The sequence below is a fragment of the Notolepis coatsorum genome, assembly GCF_963971535.1.
Source record: "Notolepis coatsorum genome assembly, chromosome: 11".
Taxonomy (NCBI): Eukaryota; Metazoa; Chordata; class Actinopteri; order Aulopiformes; family Paralepididae; genus Notolepis; species Notolepis coatsorum.
In genome coordinates this window covers 101,098,477-101,123,993 of record NC_140175.1, presented here as the reverse complement: position 1 = coordinate 101,123,993, position 25,517 = coordinate 101,098,477, and the positions used below count along the sequence as shown (strand labels likewise).

The 25,517-nt window shown below is 41.7% G+C and overlaps 1 protein-coding gene across 2 annotated transcripts; it reads right to left on the bottom strand.

Annotated features, from left to right (window-relative positions):
• Nucleotides 1-327: 327 nt before the first annotated feature.
• On the bottom strand, nucleotides 328-25,297 carry kctd9b (potassium channel tetramerization domain containing 9b). Of its 2 annotated transcripts, XM_084325495.1 has the most exons (12): nucleotides 25,149-25,297; nucleotides 23,520-23,641; nucleotides 23,345-23,388; nucleotides 20,225-20,318; nucleotides 20,070-20,128; nucleotides 19,224-19,352; nucleotides 15,891-15,958; nucleotides 10,618-10,713; nucleotides 4,914-5,063; nucleotides 4,540-4,645; nucleotides 3,003-3,136; nucleotides 328-1,694 (listed from the first exon to the last, which is right to left on the bottom strand). In XM_084325495.1, exons 1-12 carry the CDS (start codon nucleotides 25,197-25,199, stop codon nucleotides 1,578-1,580), a joined length of 1,170 nt encoding a protein of 389 aa, XP_084181621.1. In that variant the 5' UTR covers nucleotides 25,200-25,297; the 3' UTR covers nucleotides 328-1,577. The 2 variants fall into 2 exon arrangements, with proteins under 2 accessions (XP_084181621.1, XP_084181622.1); XM_084325496.1 differs by lacking the exon at nucleotides 4,914-5,063.
• Between the last annotated feature and the right edge of the window lie 220 nt (nucleotides 25,298-25,517).

Genomic DNA, 25,517 nt, shown 5'->3' with positions numbered 1-25,517 from the left:
AACCACTTATCTTCCCGTTTGTTTGATAGTAAATCCCTTTTTATGACAAAAAAAACGCAGAAATGTGCATTTATTTCATATTTATACAAGTTTTCAACCCCATATTGCAGCGTGGAAAACATGCACCAAGTCCTTGTGAAAAAGAATCTGTCTTTATATTTACAAATGAATGACTAATTCGGTCAGAAATAGCTGAGACGCTAACGTTAGTAAGCACTGCTTATTGATTATTATATCCGCGGGGTTACAGTACACGTTCTCCCGGTACATTCTGAAGACATTTAACATAATGGATATATATCGAAAATGACCAAACTGACACAATTTCATGACATAATAATCAACACAGCCATCGTTGTACACAGAAACACAAAAGAATAGGCAAAAAACACAAAATAGTTGCTAAGGGAGCAGAAGAGTTCCAATTTTATTTTCATATTGGAATCCCATGCCCATCGAACGAAGCTTTGAAGTATTTAAGACAGCCCTACTAAATACAAAGAAAACAAACCAACAATAGCAATGTGAATTGACCTATCTCAAAAATTATTACCTATATTTATTGTCCTCCTACTACCCTGCCTGTACCCCACCCTGTGCTGCTATGACAACTGAATTGTCCCAAGGGGATCAATAAAGGAATATCTTATCTTTCTTGCAACCTAAGTTAGTTAATCTTATTTCAGAATGTTCCAGAAGTTCCAACATATATTCTCTAGCGTGTGTGCACTCCTCACGGTCATTTCACACTAGATGTCTTGTACTTCTCCTACCAGACAACGTTGGAAATGTGTTGTAGCCGTTTTGTTTAGCTTCAGACGCTCTCAGACACTGAAACATTCAATAATAGTCTCATGGCACATTAAATGCTTGAGGGGAGAATAAAGGCCAGTGAGAAGAATCTTCTTCATGCAACCATCAAATGAAGCATGATATCATGCGATTTGAGTCTGTAACCTTGTTGGTACATTTGTGAATCAGGTCGTTATATAACTGCAAAACATATAAAACAGCATGTTTACAGGGGGGACAGTGGTTTAAGGAACGGTTCAGACCAGCATGTTTACAGGGGGGACAGTGGTTTAAGGAACGGTTCAGACCAGCATGTTTACAGGGAGGACAGTGGTTTAAGGAACGGTTCAGACCAGCATGTTTACAGGGGGGACAGTGGTTTAAGGAACGGTTCAGACCAGCATGTTTACAGGGGGGACAGTGGTTTAAGGAACGGTTCAGACCAGCATGTTTACAGGGAGGACAGTGGTTTAAGGAACGGTTCAGACCAGCATGTTTACAGGGAGGACAGTGGTTTAAGGAACGGTTCAGACCAGCATGTTTACAGGGAGGACAGTGGTTTAAGGAACGGTTCAGACCAGCATGTTTACAGGGAGGACAGCGGCTCAGCGGACGCTCTGGGGGACAGGGAGGACTCAGCGGACGCTCTGGGACACAGGGAGGACTCAGCGGACGCTCTGGGGGACAGGGAGGACTCAGCGGACGCTGTGGGACACAGGGAGGACTCAGCGGACGCTCTGGGGGACAGGGAGGACTCAGCGGATGCTCTGGGACACAGGGAGGACTCAGCGGACGCTCTGGGACATGTGCAGGGGGGTCAGCATCTCCTCGAAGATGGCTCCCTTCACGTTGGAGCCGCGCAGATTAGCCTCCTGCAGGTCGCACCCCGACAGGTCACAGTTCTGGGGGACAGAGGACATCCGATCATCATCATCTCCCGTCCCACAGAGAGAGAGAGAGAGAGAGAGAGAGAGAGAGACACCCTCTTAACCCGTCCCACAGAGAGAGACACCCTCTTAACCCGTCCCACAGAGAGAGAGACACCCTCTTAACCCGTCCCACAGAGAGAGAGAGAGAGAGAGAGACACCCTCTTAACCCGTCCCACAGAGAGAGAGAGACACCCTCTTAACCCGTCCCACAGAGAGAGAGAGAGAGAGAGAGAGAGACACCCTCTTAACCCGTCCCAGAGAGAGAGAGAGAGAGAGAGAGAGACCCTCTTAACCCGTCCCACAGAGAGAGAGAGAGACACCCTCTTAACCCGTCCCACAGAGAGAGAGAGACACCCTCTTAACCCGTCCCACAGAGAGAGAGAGAGACACCCTCTTAACCCGTCCCACAGAGAGAGAGAGACACCCTCTTAACCCGTCCCACAGAGAGAGAGAGAGAGAGAGAGAGAGACACCCTCTTAACCCGTCCCACAGAGAGAGAGAGAGCAACCCTCTTAACCCGTCCCACAGAGAGAGAGAGAGAGACACCCTCTTAACCCGTCCCACAGAGAGAGAGAGACACCCTCTTAACCCGTCCCACAGAGAGAGAGAGACACCCTCTTAACCCGTCCCACAGAGAGAGAGAGAGAGAGAGAGAGAGAGACACCCTCTTAACCCGTCCCACAGAGAGAGAGAGACACCCTCTTAACCCGTCCCACAGAGAGAGAGAGACACCCTCTTAACCCGTCCCACAGAGAGAGAGAGACACCCTCTTAACCCGTCCCACAGAGAGAGAGAGACACCCTCTTAACCCGTCCCACAGAGAGAGAGACACCCTCTTAAAAGGACAGTGATTATTAACTACTCAGGGTTCCCACAGACATTGCTAAATGAAATTCAAGGACTTTTAAGTACTTTCCCAAGCACTATTTAAAAATGTTAAGGATACAATTCACTTTTAAATGCAGTCTTCTTTTTTTTATATATAAAAAAAAAATCTGATCCAATATTTAGGGCTTATAACCAATTTCCGACAATTATTTACCCTTTAGATACAAACATTTCATTTCTTGATTCAGAACAATTTAATCATGGATGAACAAAACTTTCAATGCGAATGGTTGATTTGAATTCCAAGGACTTTTTAAGCACCTTGTAATTATTTTTGCTGTTTTCAAGGAATTCCAGGCATCGACTTTTTCCCCTCACAAATCAAGCACTTTAAGGACCACGTGCCGAACCCTGTTAACTACTGTACGTGGATGTCTGTGCCATGCGTTCACCTCTAGATCCGTGCCCGCCAGGGTGGCTCCCCTCAGGTTGCAGTTCTTCAGCGTGGCGTTCTTCAGCGTGGCGACTCTCAGGTTGATGCCGGTCATCTGACTCCCCTCCATGTCGACGCCCTTCAGGTTGGCTCCTGAGAACAGACAGACGGACGGACTATGAGACGATGCTTACATTCAATTACTACTAGGGATGTCCCGATCCGATCACGTGATTTTCCGAAGATCGGGATCGGCAAAAAATAAATAAATAAAAAAGGGATTTTTTTTTATTCAACAAACATGACCATGTTCACGTTTTAAACTCATACTGAGGCCTTCGTTTTGGTTTTAAATTGCATATCATCATTCATTTATTTATTGTCACACAGAGCAGAAGAATTTTGCCAAAACAAACGCATTTCCTTTGATTTAATTATACATCAAATGATTTATGTCAAGGATTGCAATGCCTCGCTTGAATGAAGTTAACTTTTCACCTGGATAACGTCAACATTCAGGGTGAATTTAATGTGAGAAATTGGGATTAAAAAAAATAATAATAATACATTTAAATGTATGTAAAATTTGATCTGGACATCCCTAATTACTACCCCTCACCAAAAACAGAGCCATCACCACCCTGAACTCTAACATGCACTAATAATTCACCTTCCCTCTCCTCCCACACAGTGCAATACCCACCCACTACCGTCTGACACTGTGATTGTTACTATTGTGTATTGTTATTCTGTATATTGTTGTTATTTTGTATATTGTACAGGACTGTAAGATTGTCTTATTGTATTAGTATTTTATGTTTCTGTATAGTATTTTAAGTTTCTCTTTTATTACTTGTGATTTTATTACTGCACCTTAAGTTTGAGTCACAAATCTCTTATGCAAATATGACAATAAAGTACAATCTAATCTAACAATCTTAACCCTAATCCAGTCAACTATGTATGATAGCATGTACAATAATGCTGTATATATTTACTGCACATAGATATATATATATATCTGTCAGAATATACCTGCATATAATTCTTCTATATACCTACTTAATATACACCAGTATGACTTACTACCATAGTGTCTTTATATACCTGTATCGCTGTACATATTAATACTACAACTCTACATACATATGATTAGTACTATTACTCTGTAGTACCAATTTATATATTTTATACCCAGTTTAAATCACCTGTACATTGTACTTTACAGTTACATTTGCACTCTGGTTGGATGCCAAACTTATTTTCATTGTACTGTACTTGTGGTTTGTAGTCCGAGATGTGTCTCCATTGTCAAGTATAGTCAGGACACACACACACACACACACACACACACACACACACACACACACACACACACACACACACACACACACACACACACACACACACACACACACACACACACACACACACACACACACACACACACACACACACACACACACACACACACACACACACACACACACACACACACACACACACACACAATCCCTCTCTCTCCTATGAGAAGCTGAATGGTGTCTGTGCCTCACCCTCCAGGTTGGCCTTGACTCCAGCAGGGTCCTCAAAGTTACAGCCCCTCAGAGACGCGCCCTCAGCGTTAGTGCACAGCATCTTCACACCCTGCAGGTTGGCACCCTGGGAGACACACACACACACACACACGATCAAGTCTCAGGTCTTTAAAACACACACACACGATCAAGTCTCAGGTCTTTAAAACACACACACACAGACAGACACACACACATTAATGATCAAGTCTTAGGTCTTTAACACACACACACACACACACACACACACCTACACACACACACACACACACACACACACACACAAATGATCAAGTCTGAGGAGTCTGAGGTCTTTAAAACACACAAAACTCTCTCACACACAAACAGCTCACATCGAGGCATGCCAAGGACAGGTCTGCCCTCTCCAAGTTGGCACCGCTGAGATTAGCGTGGGTGAGGTTGGCAGCTCTGAGGTTGGCCATCTTAAAGTTGATATAGCGTAGATCCAGACGAGATAGATCCGCTCCGTTAAAGTTCAGGCCCTGTTATTAAAGACCATAAGCGGCACATTATGGTCTTTGTTTGCATCCTTCCGAGTGGTGACTGTGACTTGATTGAAAATTGTATTAACATATTTCAGAATGGGTACAGTACAGTACAGCTCAATACACACAATTGTTAAGGGGATGCAGACCAGAGAAAGACTTTCGTCTTGTTTACATCAGGGTCCCCCATTTTCAATTCATAACATTTATGACATACACAACATACAAATATACAGTACTGTTTCTTTACAGACAGAGTTTATTTTTTGTATCCACTTTTTCTCCTATTTTTAAATGTTTTCTCCCATCCCAATTTCGCTATGCCAATTCTCCCCTCCCCTGTCTTGAACGTTGCTCGCATATGCCCCCCACTGGCTGGTTGTAGGGAGGATAGAAGCCTTGCATCACGTGTCCCCTCCAATACACGAGGAGGCAGCCTGTCACATCTTTTCACCTGCCAGCAGACTCTCATTGGCGAGGTGTAACATGTGGGAGGCTCACACTACCCCCGCCATTTCCTGTCTCTGCTGTGCAGGCGTCCCCCAACCGACCTGTAGGAGTCGCTGTCCACAACGTCCAGATTACCACCCATCGACTTCCACCCGCTAACTCTGCCAATTGAGTTAGTATGACGGCCGGCCCAAGCCGGAGGCAACACAGACAGCCGGATTCGAACAGTCTCTTGGTGACAAGCGCAATGTCCGCTGCGCCACCCAGCCGCCCTACAGACAGAGTTTCTAAAAGGGAATATACATTTGAGGGGGAGGAAACTGTACATTGGGGGGGGGTGGGGGGGGTTGGACATTTACCGGGGCCAGTTTCGAATTGCGGCCTCCCGTAGGTGCTCTTTTAGAGCGGTTTTGGAGGTGGGTAGGGATTCACATTCCTTTATGGCTGTGGTTAGGGCGTTCCACATTGTTGTGGCATAATTGCGAAACGTGTTCAACTTCAGTGCTCAACAAGCACAAATTCACAATAGGATAGATAGATAGAGATCATTATTGATAATGAACATATACAAATATACATATAGAGAGGCCCACCATTATCAAAAGGATAAAAACACAAGAAAGCTTACAGCTTATTTCCATTGCGTCCTTCAGATGTCTGAGTAATATGTACTGGTGAGTGTCTGCCTGAATGTGTGTAGGTGTATGAGAGTAAGAGTGCACTTGTCAGAGCCTGTGGGTAAAGCGAGGGTGTGCCCACCACGCAGGGGGGGGGGGGGGGGGGGGGTACATAGGGAGATAAAATACAGTAAAAAATCAAATAAGACAATACAATAAAAGAATATACCCCTCAAAACCTAATAAAATACCTTAAAAATAAATAAAATCAACTAAGATAAATCAAATATAACCCCCTAAGATAAATTAAATATAACACCCCCTTTTAGCCAATTGGCATGAATGAACACACACACTTGACATTCATGCCAAATTTCAGCATCCTAGGGCAAAAACTGTGGTCGCTAGAGGGTGGAGACATTTTGTCGACTGACTGACTGACTGACTGACTGACTGACTGACTGACTGACAGAGTGACCTGGTTGCAGCCAAATAAAAAAGTGTGTTCTTCTGGACGGCATGAAGCTGGAGCTTGTCGTCGCCATAATGAAGCCCAGTCTGACGTCTGAAAAGGTGCAGTATATCGACAGTGCCACCACATGGATTCAAATGGAACTGCAGGAGAGATAGATCAGGTGAGGCGTTTCTCTAACCTTAACACTTCCAGTGCCACTGGTTAACATGGTAAAACGTGGTTGAATGCCGGCACCCACTTTAATGATAGCTGTTTTAAATTATGGCTATGTGTCTAATCTGCCTGTCGTTTATCAATGACTTGTTTGCAGTCAACATTGTCTAAACGGATTTTTTTTTTTTTTTTTTTTTTTTTTTTTTTTTATAATCGCTTCATTTCCGTTTTATAGCATTTTGAAAAGCCCTCGTTTTCAAGGGAAATATAAAGATTCCATGATAATCTGCATTTACTGGAATATTCTGGCATACACAAAAACTGAAATTTTTCGGCCTATTTATGAATCGTTTTCAAATAAACGCTAGATTATTGATAGTATGGCTATCGATATAATATACTATAATATACTATCGATAATCTAGCGTTTATTTGAAAACGATTAAGTGTACATATTATGTGTACTTATGCACGCTATAGAAGCGGGCTGAAATATCGATTCTCTCATTTCCTGATCGCACACACACACACGCATAGGGCAAACGCTGATATCTCTGTAAAAATAGCTCTGATTATCCTAAGACCAGGGGCGTATCTAGACCCAGCACTTCAGTAGGGCACAGAAGGGCACCAAAAACTATGAAGCGGCGAGCGTGTAGCGCGACCGCGAAAAAAATTTGGCCGGTTTTGGCCGGTTTGTGGGCGAAAATGGGTGGATTTTGTAACAATTTTTTTTTAACTTTATTTCGGTTTTAGGGTTAGGTTAGGGTTATGTTATTTAATTATTTTGGGGAGCCAGCCCCCCAAACTCCTGAAATGCATAGAAATCTATGAAATAAATAAAACAATCTGACATTTATATTAAAAAGAGCTAGCCACCCAAACCCCTAAAATACATAGAAATCTATGCATTTTGGAACAGTTACTATATATATAGTCAAGAAAGCATTTAGTCATACTTAAAGTTTAAAGTGCTTTACTTGCATTGAACATTGCATTGAACATTGAACATTGAGGAGACATCATTAGAAAGCACAATGTATGTTTCCATAGTTACGCAGATGACACACAATTGTACATCTCCGCTGAACCAAATGATCACACAGCTATAAACTCCATTTCCGCCTGTCTCTTAGCAATAAACAAATGGATGACGAACAACTTCCTAAAATTAAATGAGGGCAAAACTGAAATCCTACTAGTCGGTCCTATAACAAAAAGAGAAATGTTACAGAGCAATATGGGGCAATTTACTCCTTGGATCAAACCCGAAGTTACAAGTAAGTAACCTACACTGGCTTCTGGTAACATTTAGAATTGATTTCAAGGTCCTCCTCCTTATATACAAAGTATAAACATTGCGATCATCTACTACTGGTCTATTGAAGGTTCCAAGCCACAGTCTAAAGAAAATCAGGGATGCAGCCTTTGCTAACTATGCACCAAAGTTATGGAACACACTACCTATGGACATTAGGGAAGCTAGATCTCTTAATATTTTCAGAAATAAGCTAAAAACGTACCTCTTCACCATAGCCTTCTAATACACCCCGCTGTTGATTGTACTGTAGCACTATTTTACTCTGGCCATTCTATTGCATAATTTTACTATCTATTCTACTATTCTATTATTGCACTGTATTATTGGTGTGCAAACCAGTCAACTTACAAAAAAGAGCCTGTTGGAGGATTTCAACAAGATAAATGCAGTGTAAAATATTTCACTATAATATTTCAAAGCGAAGTAAAAAATATTAGAATAATTATTTGATCATGTTAAATGATCATTTGATCATGTTAAAAAAGGGAAAATAAAAAACATTTGTTAAAAAGATTTTTTTTTTTTTTTTTATCACTGGGGCACAGATGATCATCAGTAGGGCACGTGCCCTACTGATAGTGGTCTAAATACGCCGATGCCTAAGACTGGTAAAATAAATTCCTTACCTCAGATCAGATGTTATCCAAAAAGATTATTCCAATTCCTGATCGGCATTCCAAATATCGATCGCGTTTATTGATTCAGCGTTGGGTACTGTAAATACATAATCCACACGTTTTCCGGGCTGGCGATCACAATGGATTCTTCAGTTGGCTTGACGGAAAAGTAAAATGAGGAAACTGGCCCGCCCCCCCACCATCAGTCTAAACTAAAGGGGTGCAGTTACACAGGGAGAGACGATAGGGGGCGGTATCTTCCCAATTGAGCTCAGAGAGAGTCTGCAACACTAACCTGAGGCTCGATTGATGAAATATGAATTCAAATCGGCAATAAAAAAAAATACGACAAACAAACGCTATATAGCGTTGGCGGCACTCAACGGTCGGCATGAACTAACGACAAAACGCGTCGCTGGCACTCAGTGTTAATGTGAATTTAGAACCTGTGAATTTATTTTTCCGGTTTTCATCTCAGACAAAACTAAATCCACACAGGAATTTTGCTTAAGTCTTTCACTAGTAGAGTAGGCGGCAACTTACCCAAACGAGTGCCCATCCCTAATTTCTGTGTATGTTTATCAGTATGTTTATCTCAGAAACTCGGAAGCTCTCGTTAGAAACAGTGAAGTCAGGGGAGGAAGTTTGGGAGGGAAGTTTGACAGGAAGTCAAAGGTTGACATCATTGACGACACACTGATCATCATTTGGACTGAGTTGGTGACTTTTTTCTAGTGATGCACCGATCCGACTTTTTCAGTGCCGATACCGATACCTGGGTTTGGGTATCGGCCGATCCGATACCCATTGTCCAATTTGTTTTCTCCAAAAAAGTAAAAAAAAAAATAATAATTTAATCCACGTTTTTTTTTTATATATTAAAATATATATAGTTTTTAAGAATTGTAAAGGATCACAAGTGTGTTTTTGATTTGTTGTAAACAAAGACAGAAAATAAACTTCATTCATTCAATTAATAAACTGTATGCCTCACTGTCACATTCTTTTGTGCAAGGCAACATCAGGCTTGACTTATAACATTACTTTCCTAACTTAGTGAAACTAAATGTAACAAATTAACACAGATATAAATGTACTGAATGGTTTTTTTTTTTTTTTTTTTTATTTCCGATATATATATATTTTTTACCGATACCCGATCCAGCTATTTTACTGATATCGGCGGCCGATACCGATATCGGATCGGTGCATCCCTACTTTTTTCTCCCACAAGATGTTTGTTTTTGTTTTTTTAACAGGGTTCCCACAGACATTGCAAAATTTAATTCAAGGACTTTCAAGTACTTTTCCAAACACTATTTTTCATTTTAAAAGGGCATTTAATTAACTTTTAAATGCAATTTCTTGATTCAGAACATTTTATCATTAACAAAACTTTCAATGCGAATGGTTGATTTAAATTCAAGAACCTTTTAAGCACCTTGTTAAAAAAAATCTGTTTTCAAGGAATTCCAGGCATTGCCTTTTTTTTGTCAAAAATCAAGCACTTTAAGCACTTCAAGGACCTTGTGCGAACACTGTTTTAATCTGCAAGTGTCTGGGTGGTTTGTCGTTTCCGGTAAGTCGCTGCACGCCGAACGGGACCAAACTAAATCGGTTGGGTTTTCAAATGCCATGAAATCGGGGCACCTCATTCTTCGCAGTTTTTAACCCTTTCACTGCCACACTACAACAGGTTAACCCTTTACTATCACACTGCCACACGGTTACCGTCGGTAGTGTGACAGTAAAGGGTTAACCTTCTGTAGTGTGGCAGTGAAAGGGTTAACCTTCTGTGTATTGTCGCAGTGAAAGGGTTAACCGTTTGGTAGTGCGGCAGTGAAAGGGTTAAGATACCTTGCCACCAGGCTGTTGATAAATACAAGAGTCTTGAGCAGGAGAGTCATCTGTTACGTACCTGACAGCGTAGTTCTGCCTTGGTAGTCGTGGCCAACAGGAATCTGACGAACTCCTTCCGGGTCAGAGGGGAGTGGTCGTCCGCGGGCTGAGATGTCTGAGGTTATAGGAGACGGGTCATGAGGTCAGATACGAGGTCGCAACAGAAATTCACATCATACTAGGGCTGACGTCGACTAGTCGAATAGTCGACTAATCGAGCCGTAGTCAACTGCCAACCTCTTAAAGGGGAACTCCAACATTTTGGGAAATTAGCTTATTTAACATCTTCCATGGAGTTAGACAAGAAGATACATACCTTTTTTGTCTCTGTGCGTGCATTTTAGCTTTGGGAATAGACACTCCGTTAGCATAGCTTAGCTTCATCACTGGAAGTGAGGCAGGACAGTAGCCTTACAGTGCCTTACAGTGTATTGCAAGGTCTGACATTGACCAAACTTGATATGCATGACCTTGGTGGGCTCTAGGTCAACTCCTGAACAGGGGGTCAATGTCAGACTTTGCAATCAAAAGTTAGGGGGCTAATAACCCTTGCCATAATTTCAGTGCGCCCCCTAACTTTTGATTGCAAGGTCTGACATTGACCCCCTTTTCAGGAGTTGACCTAGAGCCCACCAAGGTCATGCATATCAAGTTTGGTCAATGTCAGACCTTGTAAGGCACTGTAAGGCTACTGTCCTGCCTCACTTCCAGTGATGAAGCTAAGCTATGCTAACGGAGCGTCTATTCCCAAAGCTAAAATGCACGCACAGAGACAAAAAAGGTATGTATCTTCTTGTCTAACTCCAGGGAAGATGTTAAATAAGCTAATTTCCCAAAATGTTGGAGTTCCCCTTTAAGTCGAATGCAACCAATTATAATATATAAAATTAAATATATATATATATATTAAAACATTTAAAAAAAATTATCATTCTTTCCAAAAGCAAGTCTAGAAGCGTGGCTAACGCTAATGGCGTGCATACCAGCGAGGCTAACTGCCTAAGAAAACGGGCACAGAGGCACTGAAAGAGGATTTCACCCGTCTAATGAACATACTACACAAATATCAAGATGTATCCATCAGTGGACCAATTGCATGCTTTCACAGAGGACAAGAAGCCTTCAGTCGACTCCTTCAGACATTAAGCACCCCCCACAGCCCAAATGGAATGATAAAAAAAAAATATATATATATATATATATTTATAATTATTTTTTCGACTAACTGCAAATTTTGGCCAATCAAAGTCGACTATCCAAATCTTTAGTCGGGGACAGGCCTACATCATACAGTATACTACATGTACATGACAGGCCTACATCATACAGTATACTACATGTACATGACAGGCCTACATCATACAGTATACTACATGTACATGACAGGCCTACATCATACAGTATACTACATGTACATGACAGGCCTACATCATACAGTATACTACATGTATAACAGGCCTACATCATACAGTATACTACATGTATACAGGCCTACATCATACAGTATACTACATGTACATGACAGGCCTACATCATACAGTATACTACATGTATAACAGGCCTACATCATACAGTATACTACATGTATAACAGGCCTACATCATACAGTATACTACATGTACATGACAGGCCTACATCATACAGTATACTACATGTATACAGGCCTACATCATACAGTATACTACATGTACATGACAGGCCTACATCATACAGTATACTACATGTATAACAGGCCTACATCATACAGTATACTACATGTATAACAGGCCTACATCATACAGTATACTACATGTATACAGGCCTACATCATACAGTATACTACATGTATACAGGCCTACATCATACAGTATACTACATGTATACAGGCCTACATCATACAGTATACTACATGTACATGACAGGCCTACATCATACAGTATACTACATGTACTTTCCCCACCGAGGAAATGTTCTAGTCAAGGTGCCACAGCTTCTGTCTGGATGCTTCATACACAAATTCACCAATTTACCTATCTCAAACCGTGCCCCCTTTCTTGATCCTCAAATCACACTTGTGGCTGAGAGAAGCAACAGTTGTGATTGGAGGATCAAGAAAAGAGGGCAGGGTTTGAGATAGGTCAATTCACATTGCTATTGTTGGTTTGTTTTCTTTGTATTTATAGTGATAAAACCCATTAGCGGCCGTTGGTTTGGGGCAGAATTCAACAGTGCCCTTCCTAATCAGAACGCATCAGCTTCTGCTAGCAGGCAGCTATGTGTTCGCAGCAGGCCTTTGTGTACGTGTGCAGCCGTTATGCGCATAACATGCACGTGTGTCACTAGAGGGTTTGATAGACGGCTCGCTCGTTCCAATCATTTGACTTATGACCAGTGATGCCACAGATTACTTGTAAAAGTAATCCGATTACTGATTACTGATTACTCCTTTAAAAAGTAATCCAAGTTACTTTACTGATTACTTGATTATCAGAGTAACTTAGTTACTTTGAAAGTAACTAGGTTACGAAGTCGTCGTCGTTCCCCCAACAGTTTTTTTTTAAACGCTTTATTGAAAGTGCATAAATTGTTTTTAACTTGTTTCTCTGCACATAACGTAAATTGTTAAACTAGTGCTTCAGCTTCTGTACCATCAAGTATGGTAAAGCAACAGTCTATGATGCTCACAGCATTAGAGCAGCCAGCCAGTGGTTTTACAAAACCAGTGTATCCATTCACATCTAACAAATGCAGGCTGAACTATTCAATTATAACAACTGTAACTATTAAATTGTTTTTATAAATGTCTCTCTATAAACATACAATCAGTCTCTCTTTAACATGTAAATTAACTGTAAATCTGGCAAATAAGAGCTTTTGCTCTGCCACCATCAAATATACATTAATCAAAAGGGAAAGAAACAATCTCTCTCTTTTGCTGTTTGGCTGGCCTCCGAGTCCTCCTGTACCTAGTCGAAGCGTCGGCTAGTGTTGTGATTCCAGATGCTTTCAATGCAATTGGATGTGCTGTTTTTAGCGGTAGACAGTATTTTGTTTCCTCCGCATATGCATAGACGAGCGTTTTGGGGTGGAAGTCTGAACAGAAACCGCAAAAGTCTTCTTTTAATTTTGCGTTTAGACAAGCGTTTTGGGGTGGAATTCTCAGACGAATGCAACGGAGCCCTGCTGTCACACGATTGGCGCATATGTCACATGACGTGCTGTGAAGACCCGCCCTACTCTGCCTCTGATTCGCAGACTGTGGATGGGGAATGTGATTGTACCAAAGCAGAGTCACTCACAGACAGAGTGTCCAGTCACGCCGCGGGACACATTCTTGTGTAACCCTTTCACTGCCACACTACGTCACTCCCAAATAAGAAAAACAGCTCAACATGTATTTTTGACTGTCGAAAACGAAATAAAATACTGCATTCCGCCTGCATTATGAATTTATGATGAGATAGTAACGAAATAGTAACGCACAGCCACTTGGACAAGTAACTGCAATCAGATTACTGGCTTTTAAAGATTAACGCGTTAGATTACTATTTTCGGGGGAAAGTAATCAGATTACAATAACGCGTTACTTAGTAACGCGTTACCGGCATCACTGCTTATGACATATGATGAAATGAAAATGGGGGACCCTGATGTAAACAAGATGAAAGTCTTTCTCTGGTCTGCATCCCCTTAACAATTGTGTGTATTGAGCCGTACTGTATTGTACCCCTTCTGCAATCTGTTAATCAAATGTTCAATCAATCAGTCGTTCATTTGATTCGATGTCATTGTTTTAGTTCCCGCCCCTCCGGGGAACATCATTTCGGTCTCAGAAGTCTTGTTTTTTTTTAGTACTATTGATTACTGTCGAGATCTAAGAAATCTAAACTGTTGCCAAAAACCTTTAATGTTATTGTGACCTGCTGTCGCTTCATCTCTAAATACAAATGTAATGTACTGTAATAGTAAACCTATTAAAAAAAAAATATATATATATATATACATTTTATATATATATATATATATATATATATATATATATATATATATATATATATATATATATATATATATATATATATATGTATAAATTATATTTATATATAACAAGAATGACACCATTCTTAGACAAGGTGCTGGAGTTCTTCTGGCAAGGTGTCACACCCAGCTCTGCTAATAAAGAACTAAATACCCAGCTCTGCTAATAAAGAACTAAATACCCAGCTCTGCTAATAAAGTACTAAACACCCAGCTCTGCTAATAAAGAACTAAATACCCAGCTCTGTAATAAAGAACTAAATACCCAGCTCTGTAATAAAGAACTAAATACCCAGCTCTGCTAATAAAGAACTAAACACCCAGCTCTGCTAATAAAGTACTAAACACCCAGCTCTGCTAATAAAGAACTAAACACCCAGCTCTGCTAATAAAGTACTAAACACCCAGCTCTGTAATAAAGTACTAAATACCCAGCTCTGCTAATAAAGAACTAAATACCCAGCTCTGCTAATAAAGAACTAAATACCCAGCTCTGCTAATAAAGAACTAAATACCCAGCTCTGTAATAAAGAACTAAATACCCAGCTCTGCTAATAGAGAACTAAACACCCAGCTCTGCTAATAAAGTACTAAACACCCAGCTCTGCTAATAAAGTACTAAACACACAGCTCTGCTAATAAAGTACTAAACACCCAGCTCTGCTAATAAAGAACTAAATACCCAGCTCTGCTAATAAAGAACTAAACACCCAGCTCTGCTAATAAAGTACTAAACACCCAGCTCTGCTAATAAAGAACTAAACACCCAGCTCTGCTAATAAAGAACTAAACACCCAGCTCTGCTAATAAAGTACTAAATACCCAGCTCTGCTAATAAAGTACTAAACACCCAGCTCTGTAATAAAGAACTAAACACCCAGCTCTGCTAATAAAGAACTAAACACCCAGCTCTGCTAATAAAGTACTAAATACCCAGCTCTGCTAATAAAGTACTAAATACCCAGTTCTGTAATAAAGTACTAAATACCCAGCTCTGCTAATAAAGTACTAAATACCCAGCTCTGCTAATAAAGTACTAAACACCCAGCTCTGTAATAAAGAACTAAACACCCAGTTCTGTAATAAAGTACTAAATACCCAGCTCTGCTAATAAAGAACTAAACACCCAGCTCTGCTAATAAAGAACTAAACACCCAGCTCTGCTAATAAAGTACTAAATACCCAGCTCTGTAATAAAGTACTAAATACCCAGTTCTGTAATAAAATACTAAACACCCAGTTCTGCAACAAACAAACGCCATAATGTAAACACACCTTTATGAGCACCTCCAGCTGTTCTGCCAACTGTTCAATACCAAAGAATCGAGCCTCTTCCAGCACACCTAGAGGGCGATGAGAGCAGCGCATCATGCATGGATCAATAATATGAATATGGAAATTCAACTGCATTGGATCTGTAAAGATCGAATCATTGATGATATGAATACAAATGTATATGTGTACTTATTCAAGTAATTCATTGATAAACATAATGGGTGTGAACTTGGTGGAAGGTTTTCATGGGGTATATTCAGCTCTTGCTAACTGAATTAGTCCCGTCATGTTTATAAGTCCGATTCATTTTTTAAGAGGCATCGCAATTTAGCATTGTTTCGTTAAACCCCTATTACAGTATGTTCAGATACAACACAAAACTACTAGTGTACGCAAATGCATACAAAGTCAATGGAAAGACGCTAACAGATGATGGCTAAACCTGTTCAGATGCAGACCGGTGCTGCTCAGATAGAGCTTTCACCAGGAGGCTCAGATAGACAACGTGCAGCATCACCATGACAACATGCAGCATCACCATGACAACATGCAGCATCACCATGACAACATGCAGCATCACCATGACAACATGTCAGCATCACACCATGACAACATGCAGCATCACCATGACAACATGCAGCATCACCATGACAACATGCAGCATCACCATGACAACATGCCAGCATCACCATGACAACATGTCAGCATCACCATGACAACATGTCAGCATCACCATGACAACATGCAGCATCACCATGACAACATGCAGCATCACCATGACAACATGCAGCATCACCATGACAACATGCAGCATCACCATGACAACATGCAGCATCACCATGACAACATGCCAGCATCACCATGACAACATGCAGCATCACCATGACAACATGCAGCATCACCATGACAACATGCAGCGTCACCATGACAACATGCAGCATCACCATGACAACATGCAGCATCACCATGACAACATGCAGCATCACCATGACAATGTGCCAGCATCACCATGACAATGTGCCAGCATCACCATGACAACATGCAGCGTCACCATGACAACATGCAGCATCACCATGACAACATGCAGCATCACCATGACAACATGCAGCATCACCATGACAATGTGCCAGCATCACCATGACAACAGCATCACCATGACAACATGCAGCATCACCATGACAACATGTCAGCATCACCATGGCAACATGTCAGCATCACCATGACAACATGCAGCATCACCATGACAACGTGCAGCATCACCATGACAACAGCATCACCATGACAACATGCAGCATCACCATGACAACATGCAGCATCACCATGACAACATGCAGCATCACCATGACAACATGCAGCATCACCATGACAACATGCAGCATCACCATGACAACATGTCAGCATCACCATGACAACATGTCAGCATCACCATGTGTATTTTTGCAGTAAAAGTTTGGGGCCAGCTTAGAAACAGACACATCACTGTCTAATATGCGATTGCTCTGTCCTCTGTTCCACTGTGTGCATCTGTGTGTGTTTTCGTGTTCAATGTTAAACTATTATGCAACCGTATACACTGTACTTAAATAAAAACTTGTTTGCTATTTTATTGAAATTGTGTTTTTAAGTTGCCAATTGTTTTGCCTCCTGGACCACCACCTAGTTGAAACTCAGCACCATCTAGTGTGAAGATCCTGGGGTTATGCCCTGTGCAGCTTGGAGAGGGTTCTCAGGGGTCCCAGACATTGCACAATGAAATTCAAGGACTTTCAAGTACTTTCCCCAAGCACTATTTTTCATTTTAAAAAGGGCATATAAAAGGATACAATTCACTTTTAAATGCTGTTTTAATTAGTGCTGTCAGGCGATTAAAAAAATGTATCTAATTAATTACAGGATTTGTAATTAATTAATCTAATTAATCGCATTTTAATCGCATAACCATTTTATGCCTGATATTCTATATTCATATTTCAAATGGCATGTGTCCAGATGGCAGAATTCAGTACTGCATCTACAAAACCTTCTGTTTAATCATCTTCCATCTATTAATTTGCTTAGATTTTTCAGGTCTGGTCAATTATTCACAGTCAAAGATAAAAAAATATTTATTGATATTCTCATTTGGTTCATTACAATTGACTCAAAATAAGATTTTCATTCAATCAATCACCGCGCAGATTGATTGATTGAATGAAAATGTTATTAACAGATTGCAGAATGGGTACAATACAGTACGGCTCAATACACACAATTGTTAAGGGGATGCAGACCAGAGAAAGACTTTCGTCTTGTTTACATCAGGGTCCCCCATTTTCAATTCATAATGAATTGTAAGTAAGGGTGCAACTTGCACCGTGCAATCCATTCTTTGTGGATCTAGCCCACAGTATTTCTGACACTGGGAATACATTCCCTGAGATTCATAGATGTCCCTAGAATCAGATACCAAGAACATGCAAGTGGACCATATTAAAAAAAAGTCTGTAAATGTGTATTCTACATTCTCATGGAATGAATGATACAAAAAAAATTATATATATATATTTTTAGTAATTAATTTTGAGTTAATTTTCATAATGCGATAATTTGCTGTGTAATTAATTAATCTAATTAACGTGATAAACTGACAGCCCTAGTTTTAATATAATATAATAATCAGATCCAATATGTATAGCTTAAAACCAATTTCCGACAATTAGTTACACTTTAGATAAAAAGAAAAAGTATTACTTGATTCAGACATTTTTGTCATGGATGAACAAAACTTTCAATGCGAATGGTTGATTTGAATTTCAAGGACTTTTTCCCCTCAAAATTAGCTGTTTAAGGATTTCCAGGCCTTGACTTTTTTTCGTCAAAATTCAAGCACTTCAAGGACCTTGTGCGAACCCTGGGGTTCTACTCTCTGACTCGTTAGCTCTACGGCTGTGTCCTGTGGGTGTGTGTCCTGTGGGTGTGTGTCCGTGTGTCCTGTGGGTGTGTGTCCGTGTGTCCTGTGGGTGTGTGTCCGTGTGTCCTGTGGGTGTGTGTCCTGTGGGTGTGTGTCCTGTGGGTGTGTGTCCTGTGTCCGTGTGTCCTGTGTCCGTGTGTCCTGTGGGTGTGTGTCCTGTGGGTGTGTGTCCTGTGGTTGTGTGTCCGTGTGTCCTGTGGGTGTGTGTCCTGTGGGTGTGTGTCCTGTGGGTGTGTGTCCTGTGGGTGTGTGTCCTGTGGTTGTGTGTCCGTGTGTCCTGTGGGTGTGTGTCCTGTGGGTGTGTGTCCTGTGGGTGTGTGTCCTGTGGGTGTGTGTCCTGTGGGTGTGTGTCCGTGTGTCCTGTGGGTGTGTGTCCAGTTTACCCAGCGGGTTGATGCCTTCGTTGATGATGAGCTGCCCGTGTCTCAGGTAGTTGAGAATGGGTTCAAAGTAGTCAGGACTGCGATCTATCAGGTAGGCTCCATGAGAATCCTGCTTGTTCCCCCAAACATCTAATCTCACACACACACACACACACATATATATATATATATATATATATATATATATATATATATATATATATATATATATATATATATATATAAAAACTAAAAAGATTAGGTAATGTGAGAGCATGATACATATAAGCGAAAAGGAGCATCAGAAGAGAAGAGTGGCAGGGGTGACAATAGCTCAGGAGGTAGAGCGGTCGTCTGGTAATCAGAAGGTTCTCGGTTCGATTCCGGCTCCTCCAGGGAACTGTGTTGAAGTGTCCTTGAGCAAGACACTTAAACCCCCAACTGCTCCAGATGAGCAGGTTGGCACCGTGAATGTGTGGCGAGTGATTCTGTGAATGTGAGGAATATGTTGCAAAACGCTTTGGATAAAAGCATTATATAAATGCAGTCCATCTATAAAAAAAGGCAGTCCATCTATATACATTTAGTCATTTAGCTGACGCTTTTATCCAAAGCGACTTACAAGTTCTGTACGACAAGTCATCAGGAAGGGCACAACTCTATCAGCTGAGTAACAATGTGCATCAAAGTGTTGAGCGGTAGAATATTAGGACAAGTGCATGACAGTAAGGTTAGTTCGGTTTAATTTTTATTTTTATAAATGGTTGAAGAAGTGTGTCTTTAGTCGACGGCGAAAGATTGGACGGGTTTCGGCTGTCCTGACTGTGGTGGGAAATGCAGTCCATCTATTCAGAAGGGAATGATCACCTTTGTCCTGGAACATGTGGGCCAGCATACTCTCCGGCTCCTTACTAACCAGCGTGCTCCTGGGAAGAGAACACCAACACACCAACACACACACAGTTAAAACTAAATACTCAACAAAGTGCTTGCAACAACTTCAAAGGGATCGTCATAGTTACCGTGTGGTGGTAAAGCAGTGGCCTCCGACGTTGAGCGTCAGCCAATCGGTGTGTGTCTGGCACTTTTCAGGGTCACAGGGGTCATCCTGAGGATCTACATACAGGCCAGGTCAAAAACAAACTGTTACTGGTGGGTTACTGGGAGGGCTCAGTTTGTTTATTGTATTTTCATTCAGCATTTATTTAATTAGTGTATCTGTATTACGTACCGAAGATGTGAGTTACATTTATTTAAAGTCATGTTTGTTTATTAATTTTAAATTTTTTTTGCATTTTTGTAATCCATCAGAGATGTAAGCCTTGGTCCTCTACACAGAATACTTTGTGCCTGTTTGTGTTGCTTTATATTTTTGTAATTTTTATTATTATTTTTTTTTGTATTCGTATTTCAATGTCAATCTTTCAATTTCAATGTATTTTTGTCGTTTGTTGTTTGTGTAAAAAAGGGGGAAAAAACAATAAAAATATCTTTAAGAAAATCTAAATAAAAACTGTTCACACACACCATTCCTGTATTGGACTAAAATGGCCACACTCAAAGAGATAGCGGAACCTTGTGGTTTGTACAAAGGCTTTATCATAGCCTATGACAACTTATTCAAAAGGGGAACTACACACAGTTTAAGAATTCCGATTATTTCTACGGACAAAGACAGACCAACATATTACTAGTGAACAAACAACTCTCTACCAAACTCGCACTCTTCATTTGTGATGTAATTCTGTATAAAGTCTGAAGTTGCTTCATAAACAATGAATTGGGAGAGATGGGTGAAGATGACACAGAGGGCACCCAGGGGAATGTTCCGAGTACGAGTACATTTTCTGTTTCAGAACTGAGAATGCTACTATAGAATAAAGCTAATTTGGGTATAAAAAAATCAAGGGTCCACAAAATTGAACAGTGACATCTCCTTAGCAAATGACCTCAATACCTTCTATGCGAGGTTTGATGCTGGTAATAACAACACCAGCTCACAAGCCACGGCAATGGGGGGGGGGGGGGTCGGCTGCTGATGGAGGCGCAGTGTTCAGGGTAACAGAGCATGAGGTGAGGCGGACCTTTAAAAAAGTAAATATCAGGAAGGCAGCAGGTCCGGACGGCATCCCCGGCCGCGTCCTAAAAGTCTGTGCCGACCAACTGGCCCCAGTATTCACTGACATATTTAACCTGTCCTTAAAACAGGCTGTCATCCCCACCTGCCTGAAGAAGTCCACTATTATCCCTGTACCCAAAAAATCCAAGCCTGCTTGCCTCAACGACTACCGCCCTGTAGCTCTCACCTCCATAGCCATGAAGTGCTTTGAGAAGCTAGTAAAGGGCTACATCTGCTCCTCCCTCCCCATCAACATGGACCCCCTGCAATTTGCATACCGCCCCAACAGGTCCACGGAGGACGCCATAGCCCATGTGCTGCACACAGCAGCATCACACCTGGACAAGAGGCAGGGGAACTATGTGAGAATGCTATTCATCGACTACAGCTCGGCATTCAATACCATAGTCCCCTCCATACTCATAGCCAAGCTCAGGGACCTGGGCTTGGGCTATGACCTCTGCCAGTGGGTCTTGGACTTCCTGACTGGCAGACCCCAGGTGGTGAGAGCAGGCAACTGCACCTCCTCATCCATCACCCTCAACATAGGGGCCCCCCAGGGCTGTGTTCTGAGTCCCCTCCTCTACTCCCTGTACACACACGACTGTGTGGCTCAGCGGAGTAGCAATACAATCATCAAATTTGCTGACGACACAGTGGTGGTGGGCCTGATCTCTGCCAACGACGAGAGGGCCTACCTGGAAGAGGTCAAGGTCCTGGCGGGATGGTGCCAGGAAAACAGCCTCTCCCTGAACGTCAGCAAAACAAAGGAGATGATTGTGGACTTCAGGAGGTCGGGGGTCAAGGACTACAGCCCCCTCAGCATCGACGGGGCACCGGTTGAGAGAGTCAACAGCTTTAAGTACCTCGGAGCCTACATATCCGAGGACTTGACATGGACCACACACATTGACAGTGTTGTGAAGAAGGCACGACAACGCCTCTACTTCCTCAGGCGCCTAAGGAAGTTCCAAGTCAGCCAGAAGATCCTTAAGAACTTCTACTCATGTACAATAGAGAGCATCTTGACCGGCAACATCACCTCCTGGTTTTGGAATAGCACTGCACAAGACCGAAGCAGACTACAAAGAGTGACACGTTCAGCCGAACGCACAATTGGAGGGGGGCTCCCCACCCTCCAGAACATTTACATCAAGCGTTGCAAGGGCAAGGCTAAGAGAATCATTAAAGACTCCAGTCACCCGAACAACTGCCTCTTTGAACTGCTGCGGTCAGGCAAGCGATACCGGAGTCTCAAGGCGAGCACAGAAAGACTCAGAAGAAGCTTCTATCCCCAGGCCATCAGGCTGCTAAACGAACAATGAATGAACACTACACAACAACAACCACCAAACGCACATAGCACACACATCCACACGCACACACTCACTTTAAACAAACACACTGTAGCACCCACTCCACACACTTTATAGCACACACCCACTTTAAACAAACACACTGTAGCACCCACTCCCCACACTTTATATTTATGGATGAAGGATTGCACTACAACTCGTACACCTTACTGTAAATTGTACCTAAAATTGTACCTCATCCCATTTCTGCTTTGCACTAGATAGTACTGTACATTAGTACACTGCATAGTATTGTGTATTGTATATTATATGGTAACTCAGAACATTGTACATATGTCTATACCGAACACTGTGACCTCATTTTTCTTCTTCTAAATTCATGCTATATTATGTTATTATGTTATTTGATACTATCTTGTCTAGCACAGTCTCTGGAGCGTAACAGTAAGAAGCATTTTGTATGAAAGTATTCTGTACTTCTGTATGACAACTATTAAAGAAACTTGAAACTTGAACTTGAACTTGAACTTGAATTAAGTTTCAGTGTTGCTTCTCTAGTTTGTGGCTTTGGGACATAGTAGCTGATGATCACAAATACTGACTGAACTTTCCTAATTTAAGACATGGAAATAACATTAGAATTCTTAATTTGGATGGAGTTCCCCCGTTAGTCCGTTTCCTTAGGGAGTAGGGACAAGCAAACGTACCTTCAAATGAGTCTCCCTCTGATATGTACAGCACGTCATCATCTCTAGAGAGAGAGATAGAGATTTTGAATGTGGGGGGGGGGGGGGGGGGGGTCCATAGATTATATATAGGGGGGGGGGGGGGGGGGGGGGGGGTCGGTCTGTAACGTTAAAGTGTGTCTGGCTACTACGTCACCTGATCAAGGCTATGTCGTCTATGAGGCCACCGTTCCCATTATAGACACTAGAGGCTCGTATTCCCAGCTTCGAACTGGCGACAGCAAGCAGGTCATCCAGAGAGCCATAAACGGCCACCACCTGTGATATCAGACAGAAGAACACCCCGTCGGTCACAACAACACATACAGTAGGTCACAAATGTAACAGTACTCTATACCTGTTGTTTCTATTCTTACCTAGAATCACTACCCACTTTCAAAACCACTCTCAAAGAACACCTCCTACGGGAGACTGCAATTCGAAACTGGCCCCTGTAAATGTCCTAACCCAACCCCCTCCAATGTACAGTAAATGACCAAGTATGGTTGTCAATATTCCAATGTACAGTTTTGCTTGTAGTTGTACAGTGTCCCCCCGCCCCAACCTCCAATGTACAGCCCCCACCCCACCTACCCAACCTCCTCCAATGTAGTTTCTACGTCAAATGTATATACTCTTTTCTGGACTCTTTTTGTATCACAAACAATACTGTATTTGCAAATCTGGTATGTCATAAATGTATAGATGTAGCAGTACTGTCTATCTGTATGTCATAATATGTTATGATGAATTGAAAATGGGGGACCCTGATGTAAACAAGACGAAAGTCTTTCTGTCAATAGTTCAATGTACAATTGTGTTTGTTTGTACAGTGTCTCCTCCCCCCCCCCCCTCAATGTACAGTGTTACTTGTTTATACAGTATGCCCCCCGCCCCCCCCCCCCCCCCCAACCACCTCCAATGTAAATTACCCAGTATGGTTGTCAATATCCCAATGTACCCAACCCCCCCCACCCAACCTCCAATGTACAGTTTCTACGTCAAATGTATATACTCCCTTTTCTTGACTCCTTCTGTATCACAAACAGTACTGTATTTGCAAATCTGGTATGTCATAAATGTATAGATGTAGCAGTACTGACTATCTGTATGTCATGTATGTCATATATGTCTATATGAATTGAAAATGGGGGACCCTGATGGAAACAAGACAAACGTCTTTCTCAGGTCTGCATCCCCTTAACAATTGTATGTATTGAGCCGTACTGTATTGTACCCATTCTGCAATCTGTTAAATAAAGTTTTCATTCATTCATTCATTCATTTCTCGGGTCTGCATCCCCTTAACAATTGTGTGTATTGAGCTGTAGCCTACTGTACTGTACCCATTCTGCAATCTGTTAATAAAGTTTTCATTAATTCATCATTCACACTAAAGCACACCACATCCGACTAGGCTAGTTATTGTGTGCGGATGTCAAACAGCGGGGACTTTGATAAAAGGTGCAATAATCAACGTTAGCATGATGTTACTGAACTCAGCTTGGTAGCTAGCGAACTGTTAACCCTTTCACTGCAGCACTAATACCAAACTGTTAACCCTTTCACTGCGACGATACACAGAAAGTTAACCCCTTCACTGCCGCACGACAGCAGGTTAATTGAAAATGGGGGACCCTGATGTAAACAAGACGATGGGGACCCTGATGTAAACAAGACGAAAGTCTTTCTCTGGTTTGCATCCCCTTAACAATTGTGTGTATTGAGCCGTACTGTACTGTACCCATTCTGCAATCTGTTAATAGTTTTCATTCATTCAGCATACCTTTCCGTTTGAGGACGTCCCGTTGACAAACAGCGTAACTCGTCTCATCATTGCCAGAGATTAATATAATTATATGTTTACCCTTTTCAATGCATTTCAAAGACACAGAATAATGCGTTGGCCTGCGAACTCGCTTCACACACTCTTCCCTTTCCTGGCAACACCGAGCTAAAAAAAATAATAAAAAAAACCATAACATCCAAATTCCGCGTCACAATGAAAAGAACTAATCAGAAACCTAGATTGAAATATATAACGTCCAATCAGCGAGTAGGGTGGGCGGACACTTAGTCGTCGAACTCTCTGCATAGGAGTGTGCGGGTGACTACGTCTAGGCCACACCCACTTATGTCTGCCGCTTGTTGAACC

Bases quoted from the DNA above. Each gene is read 5' to 3' on its own strand.
- kctd9b (XM_084325495.1), bottom strand. From the start codon at position 25,199: ATGATGAGACGAGTTACGCTGTTTGTCAACGGGACGTCCTCAAACGGA. The intron at 20,129-20,224 runs GTAACTATGACG...TTCTCTTCCCAG, and splicing joins CACTGCTTTACCACCACACG to GAGCACGCTGGTTAGTAAGG. The intron at 3,137-4,539 runs GTGAGGCACAGA...GTCTGTTCTCAG, and splicing joins AGTCAAGGCCAACCTGGAGG to GAGCCAACCTGAAGGGCGTC.